A 21,648-nucleotide genomic window follows, 5' to 3' on the forward strand; every position below is an offset into this window, starting at 1 on the left:
TTTCCACCATCTTATTCTTCTTTCAATCCTTACATTCCTCCTCTTCTTCTTTGCCTCCAAAACCATCCTACAGACCACCATCCGATGCTGTCTAGCTACACTGTCCCCGCCAACACCTTACAGTCTCCAATCTCCTTCAGGTTGCATCTCCTGCATAGCACATAGTCCACCTGTGTGCACCTTCCTCCACTCCTATACGTCACCCTATGATCCTCCTTCTTCTTAAAATACGTGTTCACCACTGCCATTTCCATCCTTTTAGCAAAATCTACCACCATCTGCCCTTCCACATTCCTCTCCTTAAAACCATACCTACCCATCACCTCCTCATCACCTCTGTTCCTTCACCTACATGCCCATTAAAGTCTGCCCCAATCACCAATCGTTCTTTCCTAGGTACACCATCTACCACTTCATCTAATTCACTCCAGAATCTTTCCTTTTCCTCCATCTCACAGCCAACTTGTGGAGCATAGGCACTGATGACATTTATCATCATCCCTTCAACTTCCACCTTCACGATCATCACCCTATCAGAAACTCTTCACCTCCACTACACTCTTACTGTACTCTTCCTTCAGAATCACCCCTACACCATTTCTCTTCCCATCCACACCATGATAAAACAGTTTAAATCCACCTCCAATGTTCCTGGCCTTACTCCTTTCCACTTGGTCTCCTGAACACACAGCATATCTACCTTTCTCCTCTCCATCATATCAGCTATCTCTCTCCCTTTACCCGTCATAGTACCAACATTTAAAGTACCAACCCGAACCTCTACTCTCCTACACTGCTCCTTTTCCTGCCGCCTCTGTAGACGCCTTCCTCCTCTCCTTCTCCTCCTTCGCCAACAGTAGCCCAATTTCCACCGGTACCCTGTCGGCTAACGATACCTGTGGCGGTCGTTGTTAACCCGGGCCTCGACCGATCCGGTATGAAATTCTCCTTTGTGATCCGCATATTTGATTTGGCGCATGTTTTACGCTGGATGCCCTTCCTAACGCAACCCTCCCCATTTACCCGGGCTTGGGACCGGCACTAAGAGTGCACTGGCTTGTGCCCCCCTAATGGCTGGGTTCTGTCCTCTGCCAGATATTAACGAAAAATGTATAATTTATTTTATAGTTTTATATATATATATATATATATACAGCGTGGAAAATAAGTATTTGACACATCAGCATTTTTATCATTAAGGGGATTTCTAAGTGGGCTATTGTTCTGATTTCTTTGTATGAATTCAATATTTGGCTTAATAACTACATCTGGTGGAAATTTGGTGTCAATAGCCCACTTAGAAATCCTCTTACTGATAAAAATGCTGATGTGTCAAATACTTATTTTCCCTGCTGTATATATATCAAAAGTTTTATGTTTTTTATGGTTGCAGTTCAATTTATTCAAAATCTTTTTGTAGGTGGAGCTCCTGTGGAGGACATACAAGCCTTTTCAACTCATAGCATCTGCATGGACATCACAACGTTTACTAGTCTGAGTCCTGCTGTTCTTAACGTATAAAATACAAATATACTTCTTACATATGACAGATTAAAATAAGGAAAACAATATACTTTTTGTCTTTTAACTAAGAATTTAAATCCATTGTGTGTGTGTGTGTGTGTGTGTGTGTGTGTGTGTGTGTGTGTGTGTGTGTGTGTGTGTGTGTATGTTTTAGGCTCTGAATGTAAGAACTGTGCAAGCCCTAATGGGGGTAAATGTGGCTGGCTTGAAGCTGTTTGAGAATTCTTCAGTGGTTCAGTCCTGGGTGTCACAGCAGAAACAAATGGATTTAGATATGCTGAATCTTGGCATCATCAACAACAGCATAAAAAATTATACTGCCATCATCGCCACAACCACTACTATATCCACATCAGCTTCTGACACTACAATGAAAACTGCCACTTTAAATGCCCTCCTTACCACCACAACCTCCCACACTTCTGCTGGAGCAACTGTCAACACCACTGTTGCTACTAATGTTGTCCATACTTCCAATACTTCTTTCACTAAAAATAATGAGCACGCAACGTTTTTTCAAAACAACTCTGTAATCACTATCAATACACCTGCCACTAGTAATGCCCTCCTCACCACCACTGCTTCCCCCTCTTCAAGGTCTGAAATTAGCACCTCTGCTGAAGCAAATGCCATCATTACTGCCAGCAGTAATGTCGACCTTACCACCACCACTTCCCCAAATACAAGCATTAAAAACAGCATTTCTGCTGAAGCATATCTTAACACAACTGCCCTTTCTAACACTGTCGTTACTTCCGAAACTTCCCACCTCCCACCTCCCACAGCAAGTTTTGATATCACTTATACTCAAAACAACTCTGGTATTACTGTCAACATACCTGCCACTAGCAACGCCCTTCATACCACTACTGCTTCCCCCAATACAAGCTTTGAAATCAACACATCTGCTGGAGGAAATGTCAATATAACCACCAATAGTAACATAGTCCTTACCACTACTGCAGCCCCCTCTACAAGCTTTGATATCCACACTTCTGCTGGAGCAAATGTCAACACCACTGTCATTACTAATGTCGTCCTAACCAACAATGCTTCTTCCACTGCAAATATTGATATCAAAACTTCTACTCAAAACAACTCTGGCATTACTGTCAACACACCTGCCACTAGCAATGCCCTCCTAACCACCACTGCTTCCCCCCCTAGAGGATTTGAAATCAACACTTCTGTTGGAGCAAATATTAACACGACTGCCATCAGCAATGATCTTCATACCACTACTGCTTTTGCTGCTACAATCTTTGAAATCAACACATCTGCTGGAGGAAATGTCAACATTACTGCTAGTAGTAATGTCAACTTTACTACGACTGCTTCCCCAAATACAATGTTTGAAATCAACACTTCTGCTGAACCAAATATAAACATGACTGCCATTACTAATGTTGTCCATACCACCAATGCTTCCCCAAATACAAGCTTTGAAATAAGCACTTCTTCGGGGGCAAATGACAACACCAATATCACTACTAATGTCGACCATACTTCCAACACTTCTTCCCCTGAAAATAATAAAATCACCACTTCTACCCAAAACAACTCTGGCATTACTGTCAACACATCTGCCACTAGCAATGCCCTCCTAACCACCACTGCTTCCCCCACTAGAGGATTTGAAATCAACACTTCTGCTGGAGCAAATATTAACACGACTGCCATCAGCAATGATCTTCATACCACTACTGCTTTTGCTGCTACAATCTTTGAAATCAACACATCTGCTGGAGGAAATGTCAACATTACTGCTAGTAATAATGTCAACTTTACTACGACTGCTTCCCCAAATACAATGTTTGAAATCAACACTTCTGCTGAACCAAATATAAACATGACTGCCAATACTAATGTTGTCCATACCACCAATGCTTCCCCAAATACAAGCTTTGAAATAAGCACTTCTTCGGGAGCAAATGACAACACCAATATCACTACTAATGTCGACCATACTTCCAACACTTCTTCCCCTGAAAATAATAAAATCACCACTTCTACTCAAAACAATTCTGTTATTACTGTCAACACACCTGCCACTAGCAATTCCCTCCTAACCACCACTGCTTCCCCCACTAAAGGATTTGAAATCAACATTTCTGCCGGAGCAAATGTTAACACGACTGCCATTACTAATGTTGACCTTACCACCAATGCTTCTTCCAATGCAAATATTAATATTAACACTTCTACTGAAAACAACTCTGTTGTTACTGTCAACATATCTGCCACTAGCAATGCCCTTTATGCCACTACAGCTTCCCCAAATACAAGTTTCAAAATGAACACTTCTGCTGGACCAAATATAAACATAACTGCCATTACTAATGTTGACCTTAACACCAATGCTACCCAAAAAACAAGCTTTGAAATTAGCACTTCTTCTGGAACAACTGTCAAAACTGCTAATAGTGACATAGTCCTTACCACTACTGCAGCCCCATCTACAAGCTTTGATATCAGCACTTCTCCTGGAGCAAATGTTAAAATGACTGCCATTACTAATGTTGACCATACTTCCAATACTTCTTCCACTAGAACTAATATCAAAACTTCTACTCAAAACAACTCTGGTATTACTCTCAACACACCTGCCACTAGCAGTGCCCTCCTTACCACCACTGCTTCACCCACAAAAGACTTTGCAATTAACACTTCTGCCAGAGCAAATTTGAACACCATTGCCTCTACTAATGTTGACCTTACCTCTAAAACTCTTACTGAAAATTTTATATTCACCACTTCATTTCAAAATAACTCAAGCTCGACTGTCAATATGTCTGCCACTAGCAGTGCCAACTTCCTCTCCATTTTGTCCCAAACTGCAAATTTCAAAATGCCAATTACTGCTGAAAACAATTTCAGTGTCAGTATCAGCACAGCTGCCCCTGGTAATGCTATAAACACCACCTCTACTGTTCCTACATCAAGTGTCAACATCACCACTTCATTTGTTACAGTTAACCCATGTCAAGGTGTAGACAGGTGAGCTTTGTTAACCAAGAATGAGTGTAATTAAGTGAGTAGTAATATAAGAATAATGCTTCATATTTTTTTCTCCACAGTCAAGCAATTAAGACTATGCTCTTGTATGGAAATGCTTCTGCGATACTATGCAACTTCAGCATCACTGACTATGCCTGTTCATTAGTAAGCCAAATTCAATTTCTGAATTTTAGCCATGTTGTAATAGATTTTTTTCAGTAATTTTCTAATTATTATTTTTTTCTTTGTTTATGTTGTTGTGTTTCAAGGTTTCTGTTCTGTCTACTGATGATATAGCAAAACTGCTAATATGTAAATTTACAGACAGCATAAAGTACGCACAAGAAGTTTGGAAACTTTTTTTCCACAATTTGGCTGTGCCTTTGGATGAAGCACTGGACAAGGTTTACAATATGGTATGAATTTTTTTTGTGGTACTTAAGTACACATTTTTTGTTCTATCATGGTGTGGATGGAAAGGGAAATGGTGGTGATTCTAAAAGAAAAGTACAGTAAAAGTGTAGTGGAGGTGAAGAGAGTTTCTGGAAGTTGAAGGGATGATGATGAATGTCATCTGTGCTTATGCTCCACAAGTGGGCTGTGAGATAGAGGAGAAGGAAAGATTCTGGAGTGAGTTAGATGAAGTGGTGAATGGTGTACCTAGGAATGAAAGATTGGTGATTGGGCAGACTTTAATGGGCATGTAGGTGTAGGGAACAGAGGTGATGAGGAGGTGATGGTAGGTATGGCCTTAAGGAGAGGAATGTGGAAGGGCAGATGGTGGTAGATTTTGCTAAAAGGATGGAAATGGCAGTGGTGAACGCTTATTTTAGGAAGGAGGATGAGCATAGGGTGACGTATAAGAGTGGAGGAAGGTGCACAGAGGTGGACAATGTTCTATGCAGGAGATGCAACCTGAAGGAGATTGGAGACTGTAAGGTGTTAGCAGGGAACAGTGTAGCTAGACAGCATCGGATAGTGGTCTGTAGGATGGTTTTGGAGGTGAAGAAGAAGAGGAGGAGAGTAAGTATTTGGTGTGACATCTGGAAATAGAAAGGAAGACAAAGAGACATGGTGGTGGAGATAAGTGTGTTGACTAGTGAGGAGAGTGTGTTGAGAAGATGAAGGGAGTATTTTGAGCAGCTGATGAACGAGGAAAATGAGAGAGAGAAGGTTGGATGGTGTAGAGATGGTGAAGCAGGAAGTGGATAGGATCAGTAAGGGGGAAATGAGAGCAGCGATTAAGAGGATGAAGAGTGGAAAGTCAGTAGGACCAGATGACATACCGATAGAAGCATGGAGATGTTTAGGAGAGATGACAGTGGAGTTTTTAACCAGTTTGTTTAACAAGATTCTGGAAGGTGAGAGGATGCCTGAGGAATGGAGAAGGAGTGTGCTGGTACTGATCTTTAAAAATAAGGGAGATGTGCAGACCTTGAGTAACTACAGGGGAATTAAGTTGATCAGTCACACCATGAAGTTTTGGCAAAGAGTAGTGGAAGCCAGGCTTAGAGAAGAGGTGACCATCTGTGAGCAACAGTATGGTTTTATGCCGAGGAAGAGCACCACAGATGCCTTATTTACTTTGAGAATGTTGATGGAGAAGTATAGAGAAGGTCAGAAGGAGTTGTATTCTGTGTTTGTGGATTTAGAGAAAGCGTATGGCAGGGTGGAGAGAGGAGTTGTGGTATTGTATGAGAAAATCTGGTGTGTTAGAGAAGTATGTGAGGGTGGTGCAGGACATGTATGAGGACAGTGTGACAGCAGTGAAGTGTGCAGTAGGAACAACAGACTGGTTCAAGGTGAAGGTTGGCTGCAACCTTGAGCTAAACTCACTCAAAACTGTGGAGATGATAGTGGACTTTAGGAAACACCCTTCAACACTACTCCCGTCAAGTCAAGTCAAGTCAAGTCAAGTCAAGTCAAGTCAAGAGGCTTTTATTGTCATTTCTACTATACACAGTGGTACACAGTACACAGTAAAAATGAGACAACGTTTTTCCAGAACCCTGGTGCTACACTAAACAACAAACAACAAAACAACATTAAGCTAAAACACAAGTTACATAAAGTGCATAGAGTGCAACCTGGTGCAAACAGTGCAGACAGACAGTGCAGACAGACGACACAAGACAAGACACAAAACCCTATATAGCGCCGACCAGTAAACCTACTGTATACTAGATTATACAGTACTGTACAAGAAAACTGTAAAAAACTATACAAAATCTAAACTATATCCCAGAAGTGAGTGTAAACAGTGTAGTGCAAAAAAAAAATACAGCAGCAGTCGAAGGTGCAAAAACAGCATGTAAACAGTATAATACAGTGAAAATCCTAAATGTGCAAGAACAGCAGTTGAGAGTGGTACTGTTAAGAATAATAAATAATAAATAAATGAATGGTGGTGGAATGGATTGAGATGAGTGATGAGTGTGTGTTAGGTGTTAAGTCCAGGAAAAATGTTTTCAGTTCGTTACACACATTTGAGTGAGTGTGTGTGTGAGAGAGTTCCGTTTCAGTTCTGTGTGTTGAGTAGCCTGATGGCTTGTGGGAAGAAACTGTTGCACAGTCGTGTTGTGGCGGCCCGAATGCTTCGGAACCGTTTTCCTGATGGTAGAAGTGTAAAAAGTGTGTGTGAGGGGTGTGTGTGGTCGTCCACAATGCTGTGTGCTTTATGGATGCAGCGTGTAGTGTAAATGTCCATGATAGAGGGGAGAGAGATTCCGATGATCTTCTCAGCTGTCCTCACTATCCTCTGTAGGGACTTGCGGTCCGAGACGGTGCAGTTCCCAAACCAGGCAGTGATGCAGCTGCTCAAGATGCTCTCAATGGTCCCTCTGTAGAACATGGACAGGATGGGGGGAGGGAGGTGGGTTTTCCTCAGCCTTCTCAGAAAGTATAGACGCTGCTGGGCTTTCTTGGTGATGGAGCTGGTGTTAAGTGACCAGGTGAGGTTGTCTGCCAGATGAACACCAAGGAATTTGGTGCTCTTGACGATCTCCACTGAGGATCCATCAATAATCAGTGGAGATTGGTCGCTCTGTGCTCTCCTGAAGTCCACAACCATCTCTTTCGTTTTGTCCACGTTCAGAGACAGGTTGTTTGCTCCACACCAGGCAGTTAGCCGTTGCACCTCCTCTCTATATGCTGACTCGTCGTTCTTGCTGATTAGACCCACCACGGTCGTGTCATCAGCGAACTTGATGATGTGGTTCGAGCTGTGCATTGCTACACAGTCGTGAGTCAGCAGAGTGAACAGCAGTGGACTGAGCACACAGCCTTGAGGGGCTCCAGTGCTCAGTGTGGTGGTGCTGGAGATGCTGTTCCCGATCCTGACTGACTGAGGTCTCTCAGTCAGGAAGTCCAGGATCCAGTTACAGAGGGAGGTGTTCAGGCCCAGAAGGTTCAACTTCTCGATCAGGTGCTGAGGAATGATTGTGTTGAATGCTGAGCTGAAGTCAATGAACAGCATTCGCACATAAGAGTCCTTGTTATCCAGGTGGGTGAGGGCCAGATGAAGGGTTGTGGAGATAGCATCGTCCGTGGAACGGTTTGGACGATACGCAAACTGCATGGGGTCCAGGGAGGGTGGAAGCTGTGTCTTAATGTGCCTCATGACGAGCCTCTCGAAGCACTTCATCACGATGGGTGTGAGCGCAACGGGACGATAGTCATTGAGGCAGGAGACAGAAGACTTCTTCGCACGGGAACAATGGTCGTTGTCTTGAGGCACGTGGGAACAACGTTGCTGCTCAGGGAGATGTTGAAGATGTCAGTGAGGACATCTGCTAGCTGTTCTGCACATTCCCTGAGCACTCTGCCAGGAATGTTGTCAGGTCCAGCAGACTTCCGTGGGTTAACTCTGCATAGAGTTTTCCTCACTTCAGCTGTGGTTAGACAGAGCACCTGGTCAGTGGGAGGAGGGATGGTCTTCCTCGCCACCACGTTGTTCTGCACCTCGAACCGGGCGTAGAAGTCGTTCAGCACATCTGGGAGGGAGGGATCACGGTCACAAGCAGGTGATGTGGTCTTGTAATTCGTGATCGCCTGGATGCCCTGCCACATGCGCCGGGTGTCTCCACTGTCCTGGAAGTGGTTGTGGATTTTCTTCGCGTGCCGCCTCTCTGATAGCACGAGACAGTTTGGCCCTTGCTGTTTTTAAGGCCGCCTTGTCCCCTGTTCTAAAGGCAGAGTCTCTTTGTTTCAGCAGCGCACGCACATTTGCAGTCATCCAACATCCCTGTGTCATCTGTGGAAAACTTTAAGTTTCTGGGCACTACCATTTCTCAAGACCTGAAATGGGAATCAAACATAAACTCGATTCTGAAAAAGGCCCAGCAGAGGATGTACTTTCTATGCCATTTAAGGAAGTCTGGTCTGCCACAGGAGCTGTTGATACAGTTCTACACTGCAGTCATTGAATCTGTCCTGTGCTCATCAATCACCATCTGGTTTGGAGCAGCAACAAAACAGGACAGAAACAGACTGCAGAAAACTGTTAAAACAGCAGAAAAAATCATTGGTGCCCCCTGCCCACTCTCCAGGACTTGTACCATACAAGAACCAGAAACAGGGCAGAAAAAAATCATTAATGACCCTTCACACCCTGGACACAACATCTTTCAGCTCCTCCCTTCTGGCAGGCGCTACAGAACTTTGTTCACTAAAACTGCCAGACACAGGAACAGTTTCTTTCCCCAAGCAATCACCCTCACTAACAACTGACCATAATTATATTCCCTGCTTCACATCTATGAGTACTGCACAGAAGTGTCACTCATCACACTATCTGTATATGTTGCACACACTATTGCTGCTATATTCTGTACAAAGTTTTATAGTAAACTCTCTAATCATACCTGGCACACAATACTGTCATTTGCACTACCATGCACTCCCACACTTTATGTACATTACTGGTCTGTATCCCTATGTATTACCCACACTGTCTATACTGTCTCACATTGTATTGTCTTGTATAGTCTGTTTTGTCTTGTCGTGTCTGTTTTGTCATGTATAGGTTTTTATTTATGTCTGTACTTTTGAGAGTAACAAACAGCTGGAACCAAATTCCTTGTGTGTGTCAACACACTTGGCCAATAAACCTGATTCTGATTCTGATCAAGGATTGGCACTGAGCCCTTTCCTGTTTGCAGTGGTGATGGACAGGTTGACAGACGAGGTCAGACAGGAGTCTCCATGGACTATGATGTTTGTGGATGATATTGTGATTTGTGGTGAGAGTAGGGAGCAGGTTGAGAAGAGCCTGGAGAGGTGGAGGTATGCGCTGGAAAACAGGGGAATGAAAGTCAGTAGGAGTAAGACAGAGTACATGTGTGTGAATGAGAGGGCGGGCAGTGGAGGGTTGCGGTTACAGGGAGAAGAGGTGGAGAAGGTGGAGGAGTTCAGGTACCTGGGGTCAACAGTGTAAAGTAATGGAGAGTGTGTTAGAGAAGTGAAGAAAAGAGTGCAGGCAGGGTGGAGCGGCTGAGAAAAGTGATAGCAGGAGTGATTTGTGATAGAAGAGTATCTGTGAGAGTAAAAGGGAAAGTTTATAGGTTTGTGGTGAGACCTGAGATGTTGTATGGATTAGAGACAGTGGCAATGAGTAAAAGACAGAAGGTGGAGCTGGAGGTAGCAGAGTTGAAGATGTTAAGGTTTTCGTTGGGAGTGATGAGGGTTAGGATTAGAAATGAGTTTATTAGAGGGACAGCGCATGTAGGACGTTTTGGAGACATGCTTAGGGAGGCGAGATTGAGATGGTTTGGAAATGTGCAGAGAAGGGATATGGGGTATATCAGTAGGAGAATGCTGAGGATGAAGACACCAGGAAGGAGGAAAAGAGGAAGACCAAGGAGGTTTATGGATGTGGTGAAGGAAGACATGCAGGTAGTTGGTGTGACAGAGGCAGATGTAGAGGACAGGGGGGTGTGGAGATGGATGATCCGCTGTGGCGACCCCTAATGGGAGAACCCCAAAGAAGAAGAAGAAGAAGAAGAAGACTTGAGTACACATTTTTGTTCTCTTCTGCCTTATGACTGCATACTAAATGGTTCTAACACCATAAAGAAGTTTGCAGATGACACTATAGTATTAGGCTTTATAATTGATAATGATCAGACAAGGTCTACAAGGAAGAGGTTTATGAACTGACAGTACTGTGTTAGAATAACAATCTGACACTCAACATCCAGAAAACCAAAGAACCTAATTGTAGACCTCTGGAAAACAAGGGGGATCATGCACCAACACCTAATCACATTTAAGGTGTCAAGGTTGAGTGTGTGACCATCTTTAACTTCCTGGGTTCTGTATCTCTGAGGACTTTTCCTTCTGCACTCAATACCTCCATCCTTAAAAAGAGCAACAAAATCCCCCGAGGTCCTACTAAGCTTTTACCACTGTACTATCAAAAGCTTCCTTCCAGACTGCATTATAATGTGGCATGACAACTGAACTGTCTCAGGTCCAAAGTCTCTATAGAGTAGTGAACCTCTCAATACATCACTGCTGTCCAACTACTTTTCAATAAAAGACTGTCATCATAAATTATGTCTATGAAGATTGAGGAGCTCTCCCCTTAATCATAGTTTGTTTACTCCTCTACCATCTGGAAAATGCTACAAGAGCCTGTCACACTCGCAGACTCAAGAACAGTTTATTCGAATCAGGTGTCAGCCTATTGAGCTTTGAACTCAGAGGCTGAAATGTACATGACCAATTTGGATTTTGAACACTGAACTTTACATTTCCACACTGAGCCTGGTACATTATAGTACTGGACATTCTTACTTTTTTGTGCTCCTGTCATTTCTATACTTGTTTCTTTGAAAACTCTGTACATCTGTATCTTCTACTTCTTCTTCCTCTTCTTTCGACTTTTCCTATTAGGGGTCACCACAGCGGATCATCTATCTCCATACCCCCCTGTCCTCTACATCTGCCTCTTTCAAACCAACTACCTGCATGTCTTCCCTCACCACATCCATAAACCTCCTCTCCTTCTGCTTTTACTTCTTTCCTCCTTCCTGGTGGCTCCATACTCAGCATCCTTCCATTGATATACCCCATGTCCCTCCTCTGCACATGTCCAAACCGTCTTAATCTGTCCTCCCTCACCTTGTCTCCAAAACATCCTACATGCGCGGTCCCTCTAATAAACTTGTTTCTAATTCTGTCAATCGTCATTTTCAGCTCTGCTACCTCCAGCTCCACCTCCTGTCTTTTACTCAATGCAACTGTCTCTAAACCATACATCTCAGGTCTCACCACAGTTCTATAAACTTTTCCTTTTACTCTTGCAGATACTCTTCTATCACAAATCACTCCTGCTATCACTCTTCTCCATCCACTCCACCCTGCCTGCACTCTTTTCTTCACTTCTCTAACACACTCTCCATTACTTTGTACTGTTGACCCTAGTTGCATCTCCTACATAAAACATAGTCCACCTGTGTGCACCTTCCCCCACTCTTATACGTCACCCTATGTTCCTCTTTCTTCTTAAAATAAGTGTTCACCACTGCAATTTCCATACTTTAGCCAAATCTACCACCATCTGCCCTTCCACATTCCTCTCCTTAAGACCATACCTACCCATCACCTCCTCATCCCCTCTGTTTCCTTCACGAACATGCCCATTAAAGTCTGCCCCAATCACTTATCTTTTTTTTCTAGGTACACCTTCCACCACTTTATCTAACACACTCCTGAATGTTTCTTACTCCTCCATTTCACAGCCCACTTGTGGAGCATAAGCACTTCAACTTCCAGCTTCACAATCATCAGAAAGTCTCTTCACCTCCACTACACTCTTACTGTACTTTTTTTTCAGTATGACCCCTACACCATTTTTTCTTTCCATCCACTTCTGTACATCTGTATGATCTGTTTAATCCTCTTTTGGTCACTAGATATTTTTACGCAATTTCTCTGCACAATGCACTTCTATATTTGCAAACAATGTTATTTTCACTGAGCTGGCCTCTATCTACTCACTACCTCCTACTTTTTAATACAAGATAATGATCAATGTATATATGCATGTATGTAATTTATAGATCAATCAATCTACAATTCTCTATAATTCTCTCTCTCTCTTTCTCACTTACACACACATATATATATAAACAGTGGAACCCGGTTATGTCGATGTCCTAGAGGGTTGCCAAAAAGCATCGAGATAACCGATGATCGAGATAAACGAAAATCAATATGGCGGCAGTATATTAACGTGCTTGAAATTTCTTTATGTACATGATGTGCGTTAATAAATGAGAATGTGCATGCATGTGTTATTGGAGGTTTTTTTACACAACAGCGTTGCCGCGATTTGTTTGCTATAAAAATACATACAGTACATGTTTGTTAACTGTCAGGAATCCACCTGCCACACCCCCTTCGGCCCCCTTTGGCGTAGCAGGTGCTTTCTCGGCCGCTATTTAAACTTCCACACTCTCACTGTCCGTTATTGTTGGTATATGTTGGTTCACAGCAGTCGTTGTTATCGCTCATGCGTATCCCGGTACGTGTCTTCCCACCGGCACTCTCTCAACGGCTGCGCTTTTCTTCCCAAAGCCGTGCCGCGCCCCTACTAACACTACGAACACTAGCACTAACTAACAGCAGAGATTCACCAGTATACAATACAACACCTGTAGCATCTGTAAGGCTTGATTTTTTCGCCACTTTCGCGAGTTCTTCTACGGCTGCACCGAGATAACCGACGTTAAATGGCAAATTTTTCCCCCATTGTGCTCGAGATGTCAGGGTTCAGCGACATGGAAAAGTCGACATAACCGATAAAAAAAATGCTTAGACAAAGCGAGAATTTGGCGGATCCACTTCAAAAACGTCTACTTAATAGGGTTGTCGAGTTAACCGAGGTCGAGATAAGCGGGTTCCACTGTATATATATATATATATATATATATATATATATATATATATATATATATATATATATATATATATATATATATATACATACATACATACATACATACATACAGGGAGTGCAGAATTATTAGGCAAGTTGTATTTTTGAGGATTACTTTTATTTGAGGATTTAATTTGAACAACAACCATGTTCTCAATGAACACAAAAAACTCATTAATATCAAAGCTGAATATTTTTGGAAGTAGTTTTTAGTTTTAGCTATTTTAGGGGGATATCTGTGTGTGCAGGTGACTATTACTGTGCATAATTATTAGGCAACTTAACAAAAAACAAATTCATACCCATTTCAATTATTTATTTTTACCAGTGAAACCAATATAACATCTCAACATTCACAAATATACATGTCTGACATTCAAAACCAAACAAAAACAAATCAGTGACCAATATAGCCACCTTTCTTTGCAAGGACACTCAAAAGCCTGCCATCCATGGATTCTGTCAGTGTTTTGATCTGTTCACCATCAACATTGCGTGCAGCAGCAACCACAGCCTCCCAGACACTGTTCAGAGAGGTGTACTGTTTTCCCTCCTTGTAAATCGCACATTTGATGATGGACCACAGGTTCTCAATGGGGTTCAGATCAGGTGAACAAGGAGGCCATATCATTAGATTTTCTTCTTTTATACCCTTTCTTGCCAGCCACGCTGTGGAGTACTTGGGCGTGTGTGATGGAGCATTGTCCTGCATGAAAATCATGTTTTTCTTGAAGGATGCAGACTTCTTCCTGTACCACTGCTTGAAGAAGGTGTCTTCCAGAAACTGGCAGTAGGACTGGGAGTTCAGCTTGACTCCATCCTCAACCCGAAAAGGCCCCACAAGCTCATCTTTGATGATACCAGCCCAAACCAGTACTCCACCTCCACCTTGCTGGCGTCTGAGTCGGACTGGAGCTCTCTGCCCTTTACCAATCCAGCCACGGGCCCATCCATCTGGCCCATCAAGACTCACTCTCATTTCATCAGTCCATAAAACCTTAGAAAAATCAGTCTTGAGATATTTCTTGGCCCAGTCTTGACGTTTCAGCTTGTGTGTCTTGTTCAGTGGTGGTCGACTTTCTGCCTTTCTTACCTTGGCCATGTCTCTGAGTATTGCACACCTTGTGCTTTTGGGCACTCAGTGATGTTGCAGCTCTGAAATATGGCCAAACTGGTGGCAAGTGGCATCTTGGCAGCTGCACGCTTGACTTTTCTCAGTTCACGGGCAGTTATTTTGCGCCTTGGTTTTCCACACGCTTCTTGCGACCCTGTTGACTATTTTGAATGAAACGCTTGATTGTTCGATGATCACGCTTCAGAAGCTTGGCTATTTTAAGACTGCTGCATCCCTCTGCAATATATCTCACTATTTTTGACTTTTCTGAGCCTGTCAAGTCCTTCTTTTGACCCATTTTGCCAAAGGAAAGGAAGTTGCCTAATAATTATGCACACCTGATATAGGGTGTTGATGTCATTAGACCACACCCCTTCTCATTACAGAGATGCACATCACCTAATATGCTTAATTGGTAGTAGGCTTTCCAGCCTATACAGCTTGGAGTAAGACAACATGCATAACGAGGATGATGTGGTCAAAATACTAATTTGCCTAATAATTCTGCACTCCCTGTATGTGTATATATATATATATATATATATATATATATATATATATATATATATATATATATATATATATATATAAAATAAAATTTATTTTATTTATTTTTTTTTTTTTTTGTAGAACCTCAGCAGTGCCAAGCCTGACCCAAGTATACTTAATGCTCTTGCGGAAGTGATAATCAAGAACTTCACTACAGCACAGCTGAAGAATGTCACTTTTGTTACAAAGTGGTTCCAGATGAGGCTCAGACCACTGTTGTCATCAGTGTCCACAGACTTTCTATCCAGCCTCAGTTTCACAAAATTCAGCTGTGAGACCTACCAAATTGTGTAAGTATGGACAATGAAATTTTAAAATTTCAGATGTGTTATATAGGACATGAAGAAATAATTGTTAAAAAAATTCTCACCCAACATAGTGTGGAAGCTCTCAGTAGTCAAGAATCACTCATGACAGAGGAACAGAAGCAGCTAGTATTTTCTTCATTTATCTTTCCTTTCCTCTCAAAAGATGGCTCACCAGGTAAGTACTCCCCTTTTAGTTGTTCTAATACTGAAAACTGACAGTTTTTTAACTTGTCTTTACCTGCTTGAACTAATGATCTTGGTTCCATCTAGATCCTGGCTGTGTTTCCATCACTTCAGGCAGCAATGACTGGCTTTTAAAGAACCTTGGCAGTTTCTTCAATTATGCCACCTTGACAGAACTAGAAATTTTAAATGCAAATTTCTCTAGTGTGAGTAACATCCCAATTGCACCAACTTTATGTTTCTTGTGGAGTTGCAGCTGACTGTAGTAGTAACAGTTGGTTTCTTTCTTTTGATGAAGAGAACAGACAGCTGCTGCAGCAGTGTCCATTTGTTTTACTTGAAGACCTGGTGTAAACATAATGTGATATGAATGTTTTTTTCCTGCAGGTTGCAGTGTTTGGTTTACTGTCCATTGAGCAGAAGGCACAGTTCATCTTGCAGCCGGATACAGGAGTGTTGGGAAATGAATTAGTGATTAGAGAGGTGTTTAGCAGTATGATCGCATCTTTTGATCTCAATCAACTTAGCATGTTCTTCACAAGCTTCAGCCAGACTGCAATACAAGTGAGCATCTATGTTGCCTAAAGATCAGGGCACAATTTTTTTGTTGTTTTTTTTTTAATCAAAAAAGACATTATTCTGTGCATACTAATTGATGGATGATTACTTGTGATTGCAGATGAACCTCACTAGCATTCCTTCAGCAATTTCAGACTCAATTCTGAACATGACTCTAAATAATCTGGTGCCTCACTTCCAACGTTTCAGACCAGAGGACTTTGCCCTGTGGTTCCAGAATTACCTTTCCATCTTACTTCCTGGTATTGGTTCAAACACCCTGTCGATTATACCCATGACTATTGGCTGTGACTCCTACAGAGAGATGTGAGCATCTCTTCATAACACAAAAACAGCAAATGATTATTTTGTTACTTTTAAGAATTTTTATTTGTTTCCCACTTTTGCTGTATTTACAGAGTGAAAGGACTTGATAATGTGTACAGTGACCTCTCTGCAACACAGTCCAACACTGTTTTCAATTACATACAAGACTATCTCAAGTACCAGTCCAGCCAAGGTTTGTGTGTGTGTGTGTGTGTGTGTGTGTGTGTGTGTGTGTGTGTGTGTGTGTGTGTGTGTGTGTTTATTTGCTGTTTCAGGCTACTAGGTAGGCAGTAATAAGTAGATGTGATTTCAGCCTGATAATGTTAGGGTTAGGGTAAGTCAGGAGTGTCCTAGATGCTCAATCTGAATTCACCACAGACCTTTTACATCAGTGTCCTCTGTTGCTTCGCAGGCCTGAGTTGCTATGGTGGTGGAAGCTTTTACATGTTCCTGAAACAGTTGCTCCTCAGTTTTGGATTTCCTGACCTAATAGACTTCCTGTCTCTTATCCCAGATGACCGACAGGCAGAGGTATGTCTGCTCTATAACACCAATTGCTTCAGTGCTTCGCTCACTATAGGAAAGCCAATGAGTTAAGCACATCACTATCTGTAGTTAATGCGTTGTCTTTCTTCTGTGTTTTCTAGCTCTTGAGCTCCATCTCTCTGGAAGAACTTAGTAAGTTCCTGAACAGACCAAACACAGTTGTTAATGGTTCTGAGCTCTGCACACTACTTGACAACTACAATAGAACCAATCAGTACCTGGAAATGGTAGGCCAGTTTTTATTTCACCTACATTTTTGTCCATGTAGATTACTTGCCTTTATTCTGTCAGGAATGGCTGATAGAGTAATCACTGTTTCTCTCTACAGGAGCCTGTTTTGTCCTCAGTTCTGGCCAGCCAAACATTGGAGTGTGTGTGGCCTCGTGCTCTCAGTGCCTCAACTCAGGCTGATGTAGAACAGTGGTTTAATGTTATACTGGTTCACTACCTGCCCTACCTCAGATCTCAGCTCATCAGCTCCACCCAGCTCAGTGGTGCCTCTTGTCTGTCATACAGGAAACTGTGAGTTCTTTATTGGATGTTTCATTAAACAGGGTTTTCATTATAAACACTGCCACATGTCTGGTGGCGAAAAAAACTGAGGTCATATAGTAAAGAAATCTCCTGTACATATGTGTTTGTGAGCAGGGTGTCTATCCTGGGGGACAACTTCAATTTTTCTGCAGCTGATTTCTCCCCAGCTGATGTGTACAGCTCTATAAAAGTGTATCTGAGCAGTGGTGGTAAAAATAACCTCATCTTTCTTATTTTTTTTCTCTAGTTCTCTCTGTACAAGCATTTCCTTTGTTTGTGTGTGCACTACGTGTCTCAACATGTGATTGTGTATTTTGCAGATTTCAGCCCCCGCTGCTATAACTCCTCAGATCCTTTTCTGAACTCCACTGCCTGGTTTGCAGACAACATTGGATTCTTCATCACCTTCATCACCCTCAGTGATCTGCAAACATTTATATCAGATAAAAAGGTAACACACACAGAGTGGGGTACGAACAGGCAATTTCTTTTTTAGTTTTATTGCTAATTATATTATTGAGAACAACTTAAGTGAAAAGTGGGATACAGTATGCATGTCCCCATTTACAATCTTCCAGTCAGTACTGTAATATGTTTGCCACTATGCTAACACATTAAAGATGAAGTGCACTTAACCTGTTACTAGGTGCCCCCTTTTGAGACTCAACTGTAAATGACCTACCTAAATTAAAACTTCTGCTGTAGTTGCCAAATCATCCACCACCCCTTTACCACCACTGAGCCCCTGTCTGACCTCTTCCCTGAATCTCATACTACAGATTTCTGCCTTTATTTTCCTCCATCTTATTCTTCTTTCAGTCCTCACTCTCCTTCTCTTCTTCTTTACCTCCAAAACAATCCTACAGACAACTTCCTAAAGCTGTCTAGCTACACTGTCCCCTACCAACACCTTACAGTCCCCAATCTCCTTCAGGTTGCATCTCCTACATTTAACATAGTCCATCTGTGTGCATCTTCCTCCACTCCTATACATCACCCTGTGATCCTCCTTTTCCTTAAAATAAGTGTTCACCACTTCCATTACCATCCTTTTAGCAAAATCTACCACTATCTGCCCTTTCACAATCCTCTCCTGAAAGCCATACCTACCAATCACCTCCTCATCCCCTCTGTTCCTTTCTCCTACATGCTTATTAAAGTCTGCCCCAATCACCAATCTTACATTCCTAGGTACACCTTCTACCACTTCATCTACCTTACTCCAGAATTTTTCCTTCTCCTCCATCTCACAACCCACTTGTTGAGCATAAGCACTGTGAAGACCTACTGATAAGCACACATAGACCAAGATGGCGGCGCGTGCACAACGCGAGGGTTATGGTTAGGGTTAGGGTTAGGGTTACCCTAACCCTTACCCTAACCCTAACCCTAACCCTAACCCTAACTTGGAACTCCCTCGGAAAATCGCCCGAACACCGCGGACCGCTGATCCAGCTCGGTCGACAGTGAGTCCACAGCGCCGGCACCGAAACTGTAAACAAAGGAGGGGAAAGTGAGGCAGCATCAGGGCTAGGCTAATGCTAAACCCGCATCAACCATCGATTCCAAGCATCTTCCTTGTCAATGTACGGTCTCTCGCAAACAAAATGGATGAACTGCTGCTCCGGATAACATCACACAAGCAGATTACGGAATGTAATGTCATGATTTTTACAGAAACATGGCTCAACGACAACATTCCCAGCAGCGCCATTGAGCTCGGGGGTCGCAGTGTTTTTCGGGCGGACAGGACGGCAGAGGACTCTGCTAAATGCAGAGGTGGTGGTCTGTGCATTTATATTAACATATCATGGTGCACAGACTCTTCTGTTACTGAAAGTCATTGCTCTGTTCATTTAGAGTATTTATGATTAAGTGCAGACCCTTTTATTTACTGAGAGATTTCTTAGCCATTGTTGTGACTGCGATGTACATTCCAACGGATGCTAAAGCTAAACTAGCTATGGACGAACTGCACGCAGCTATCAGCAAACAACAGTCTGCACATCCCGAAGGAACTTTCATTGTTGCTGGAGATTTCAACCACTACAACGTGAGATCTGTTTTACCTAAATTTCACCCTAATGTCTCCTGCTCTACCAGAGGGGACAAAACACTGGACCAGGTATACACAAACATACCTGGGGCACACATGGCCATTCCCCCCCCCTCTGTCTGATCTCCTCTCTTTGTCCATGCTACCAAAATACACACCACTGATCAAATGGGTGAAACCAGCTGTAAGGACAGTAAAGGTATGGCCAGAGGGCGCCATTTCTTCTCTACAGCAACAGTTTCAGGATACGGACTGGAACGTGTTTGCCTCATTGGCATCTCACAGGAACATGGACATTTATACATCATCTGTTTTGATGATTATGATCTGTGCACGTGTTGACATGGTCCAAAACAGATGATGTGTAAATTACATAAAAGAGCACTTCCACAACTCTGACCCCAGACGCATTTGGAAAGGCATCCAGACCATCACGGACTACAAACCTACAGCTCAACCAACCAGCAGTGCCTTCCAACCGGACGAACTCAATCACTTTTTCGCTTGTTTCGATCAAGGCATAGGGCATTTAACCTCAACTACGGACTCTTCTACTGCTTACAGCCCACTTTCACTCTCAACAGCGGACGTCTATTCAGTGTTTAGCAGAGTGGATGCACGCAAGGCAATACCAGGACGTGTTCTCAGAGCATACGCTGGACAATGCCACAGGTTTTCACTTACATTTTCAACCTGTCACTGGCCCAAGCCACAGTTCCTACATGCCTGAAGACCACAACCATCATACCTGTGCCTAAGCACTCAGCTGCCGAATGCCTGAATGCCTTTCACCCAGTTGCACTCACCCCTATCGCTATGAAGTACTTTGAGGAACTGGTCCTGAATCACCTCACTGCAGGCCTATCACCTACACTGGACCCACACCAGTTTGCCTATCGCCCGAACAGGTCAACAGATGATGCAGTTTCCACAGATCTTCATTCAGCCCTCACCTACCTGTATAAAAGCAACACCCACATCAGAATGCTGTTAAATGACTTCAGCTCTGCGTTCAATACAGTCCTCCCCACTGTACTGATCACTAAGCTCAGTGACTTGGGTATCTGCACCCCCACTTGCAGATGGATTTTGGACTGTCTCACCAACAGACCTCAATCTATTAGGTTGAGCAACCAGGCATCCTTAACCATTGTTCTGAACACTGGCATCCCACAGGGCTGTGTTCTGAGCCCACTACTCTACTCCCTGTTTACCAACGATTGTGCTCCTCTGTATAATTCTAACATCGGCCAGATCGACAACAACGACGAATCTATATATATATATATATATATATATATATATATATATATATATATATATATATATATATATATACAGCTTGCACATCTTAAATGCTATAATCTTATAACCTTTAACTTCTGCACATTCGTCTTCAATGCCATAGCCTTAGAATCATTTATCTGTACTTCTTAATTATGTCCACACATCTCTGCACTGTTATAGACTTTATATTTATTCACTGTACATATGCTTACATACAGTGGGGCAAAAAAGTATTTAGTCAGCCACTAATTGTGCAAGTTCTCCCACTTAGAAAGATGAGAGAGACCTGTAATTTTAATCATAGGTACTCTTCAACTATTAGAGACAAACTGAAAAAAAAAAATCCAGAAAATCACATTGTCTGATTTTTAAATAATTTATTTGCAAATTATGGTGGAAAATAAGTATTTGGTCACCTACAAAAAAGCAAGATTTCTGTCTCTTACAGACCTGTAACAATAACTTTAAAAGGCTCCTTTGTCCTCAACTTGTTATCTGTATTAATGGCACCTGTTTGAACTCGTTATCAGTATAAAAATCACCTGTCCACAACCTCAAAAGGTCAGACTCCAAACTCCACTATGGCCAAGACCAAAGAGTTGTCAAAGGACACCAGAAACAAAACTGTAGACCTGCAATCTATCTATCTATCTATCTATCTATCTATCTATCTATCTATCTATCTATCTATCTATCTATCTATCTATCTATCTATCTATCTATC

General features: G+C 42.4%; 1 protein-coding gene across 1 annotated transcript in view; it reads left to right on the forward strand.

Moving 5' to 3' along the window:
* LOC124382935 overlaps positions 1 to 21,648 on the forward strand; it is a 61,335-nt gene that overhangs the window by 9,656 nt on the left and 30,031 nt on the right. The window contains exons 18-32 of the mRNA XM_046845289.1: positions 1,421 to 1,515; positions 1,679 to 4,521; positions 4,602 to 4,686; positions 4,791 to 4,937; positions 15,207 to 15,415; positions 15,505 to 15,608; positions 15,704 to 15,822; positions 16,004 to 16,180; positions 16,296 to 16,501; positions 16,594 to 16,694; positions 16,914 to 17,032; positions 17,149 to 17,274; positions 17,376 to 17,569; positions 17,696 to 17,790; positions 17,902 to 18,032. Coding sequence (XP_046701245.1) covers positions 1,421 to 1,515; positions 1,679 to 4,521; positions 4,602 to 4,686; positions 4,791 to 4,937; positions 15,207 to 15,415; positions 15,505 to 15,608; positions 15,704 to 15,822; positions 16,004 to 16,180; positions 16,296 to 16,501; positions 16,594 to 16,694; positions 16,914 to 17,032; positions 17,149 to 17,274; positions 17,376 to 17,569; positions 17,696 to 17,790; positions 17,902 to 18,032 — 4,751 coding nt within the window. The remainder of the gene's footprint in view (positions 1 to 1,420; positions 1,516 to 1,678; positions 4,522 to 4,601; positions 4,687 to 4,790; positions 4,938 to 15,206; positions 15,416 to 15,504; positions 15,609 to 15,703; positions 15,823 to 16,003; positions 16,181 to 16,295; positions 16,502 to 16,593; positions 16,695 to 16,913; positions 17,033 to 17,148; positions 17,275 to 17,375; positions 17,570 to 17,695; positions 17,791 to 17,901; positions 18,033 to 21,648) is intronic.

This window comes from Silurus meridionalis, chromosome 1, assembly GCF_014805685.1.
Source record: "Silurus meridionalis isolate SWU-2019-XX chromosome 1, ASM1480568v1, whole genome shotgun sequence".
NCBI lineage: Eukaryota > Metazoa > Chordata > Actinopteri > Siluriformes > Siluridae > Silurus > Silurus meridionalis.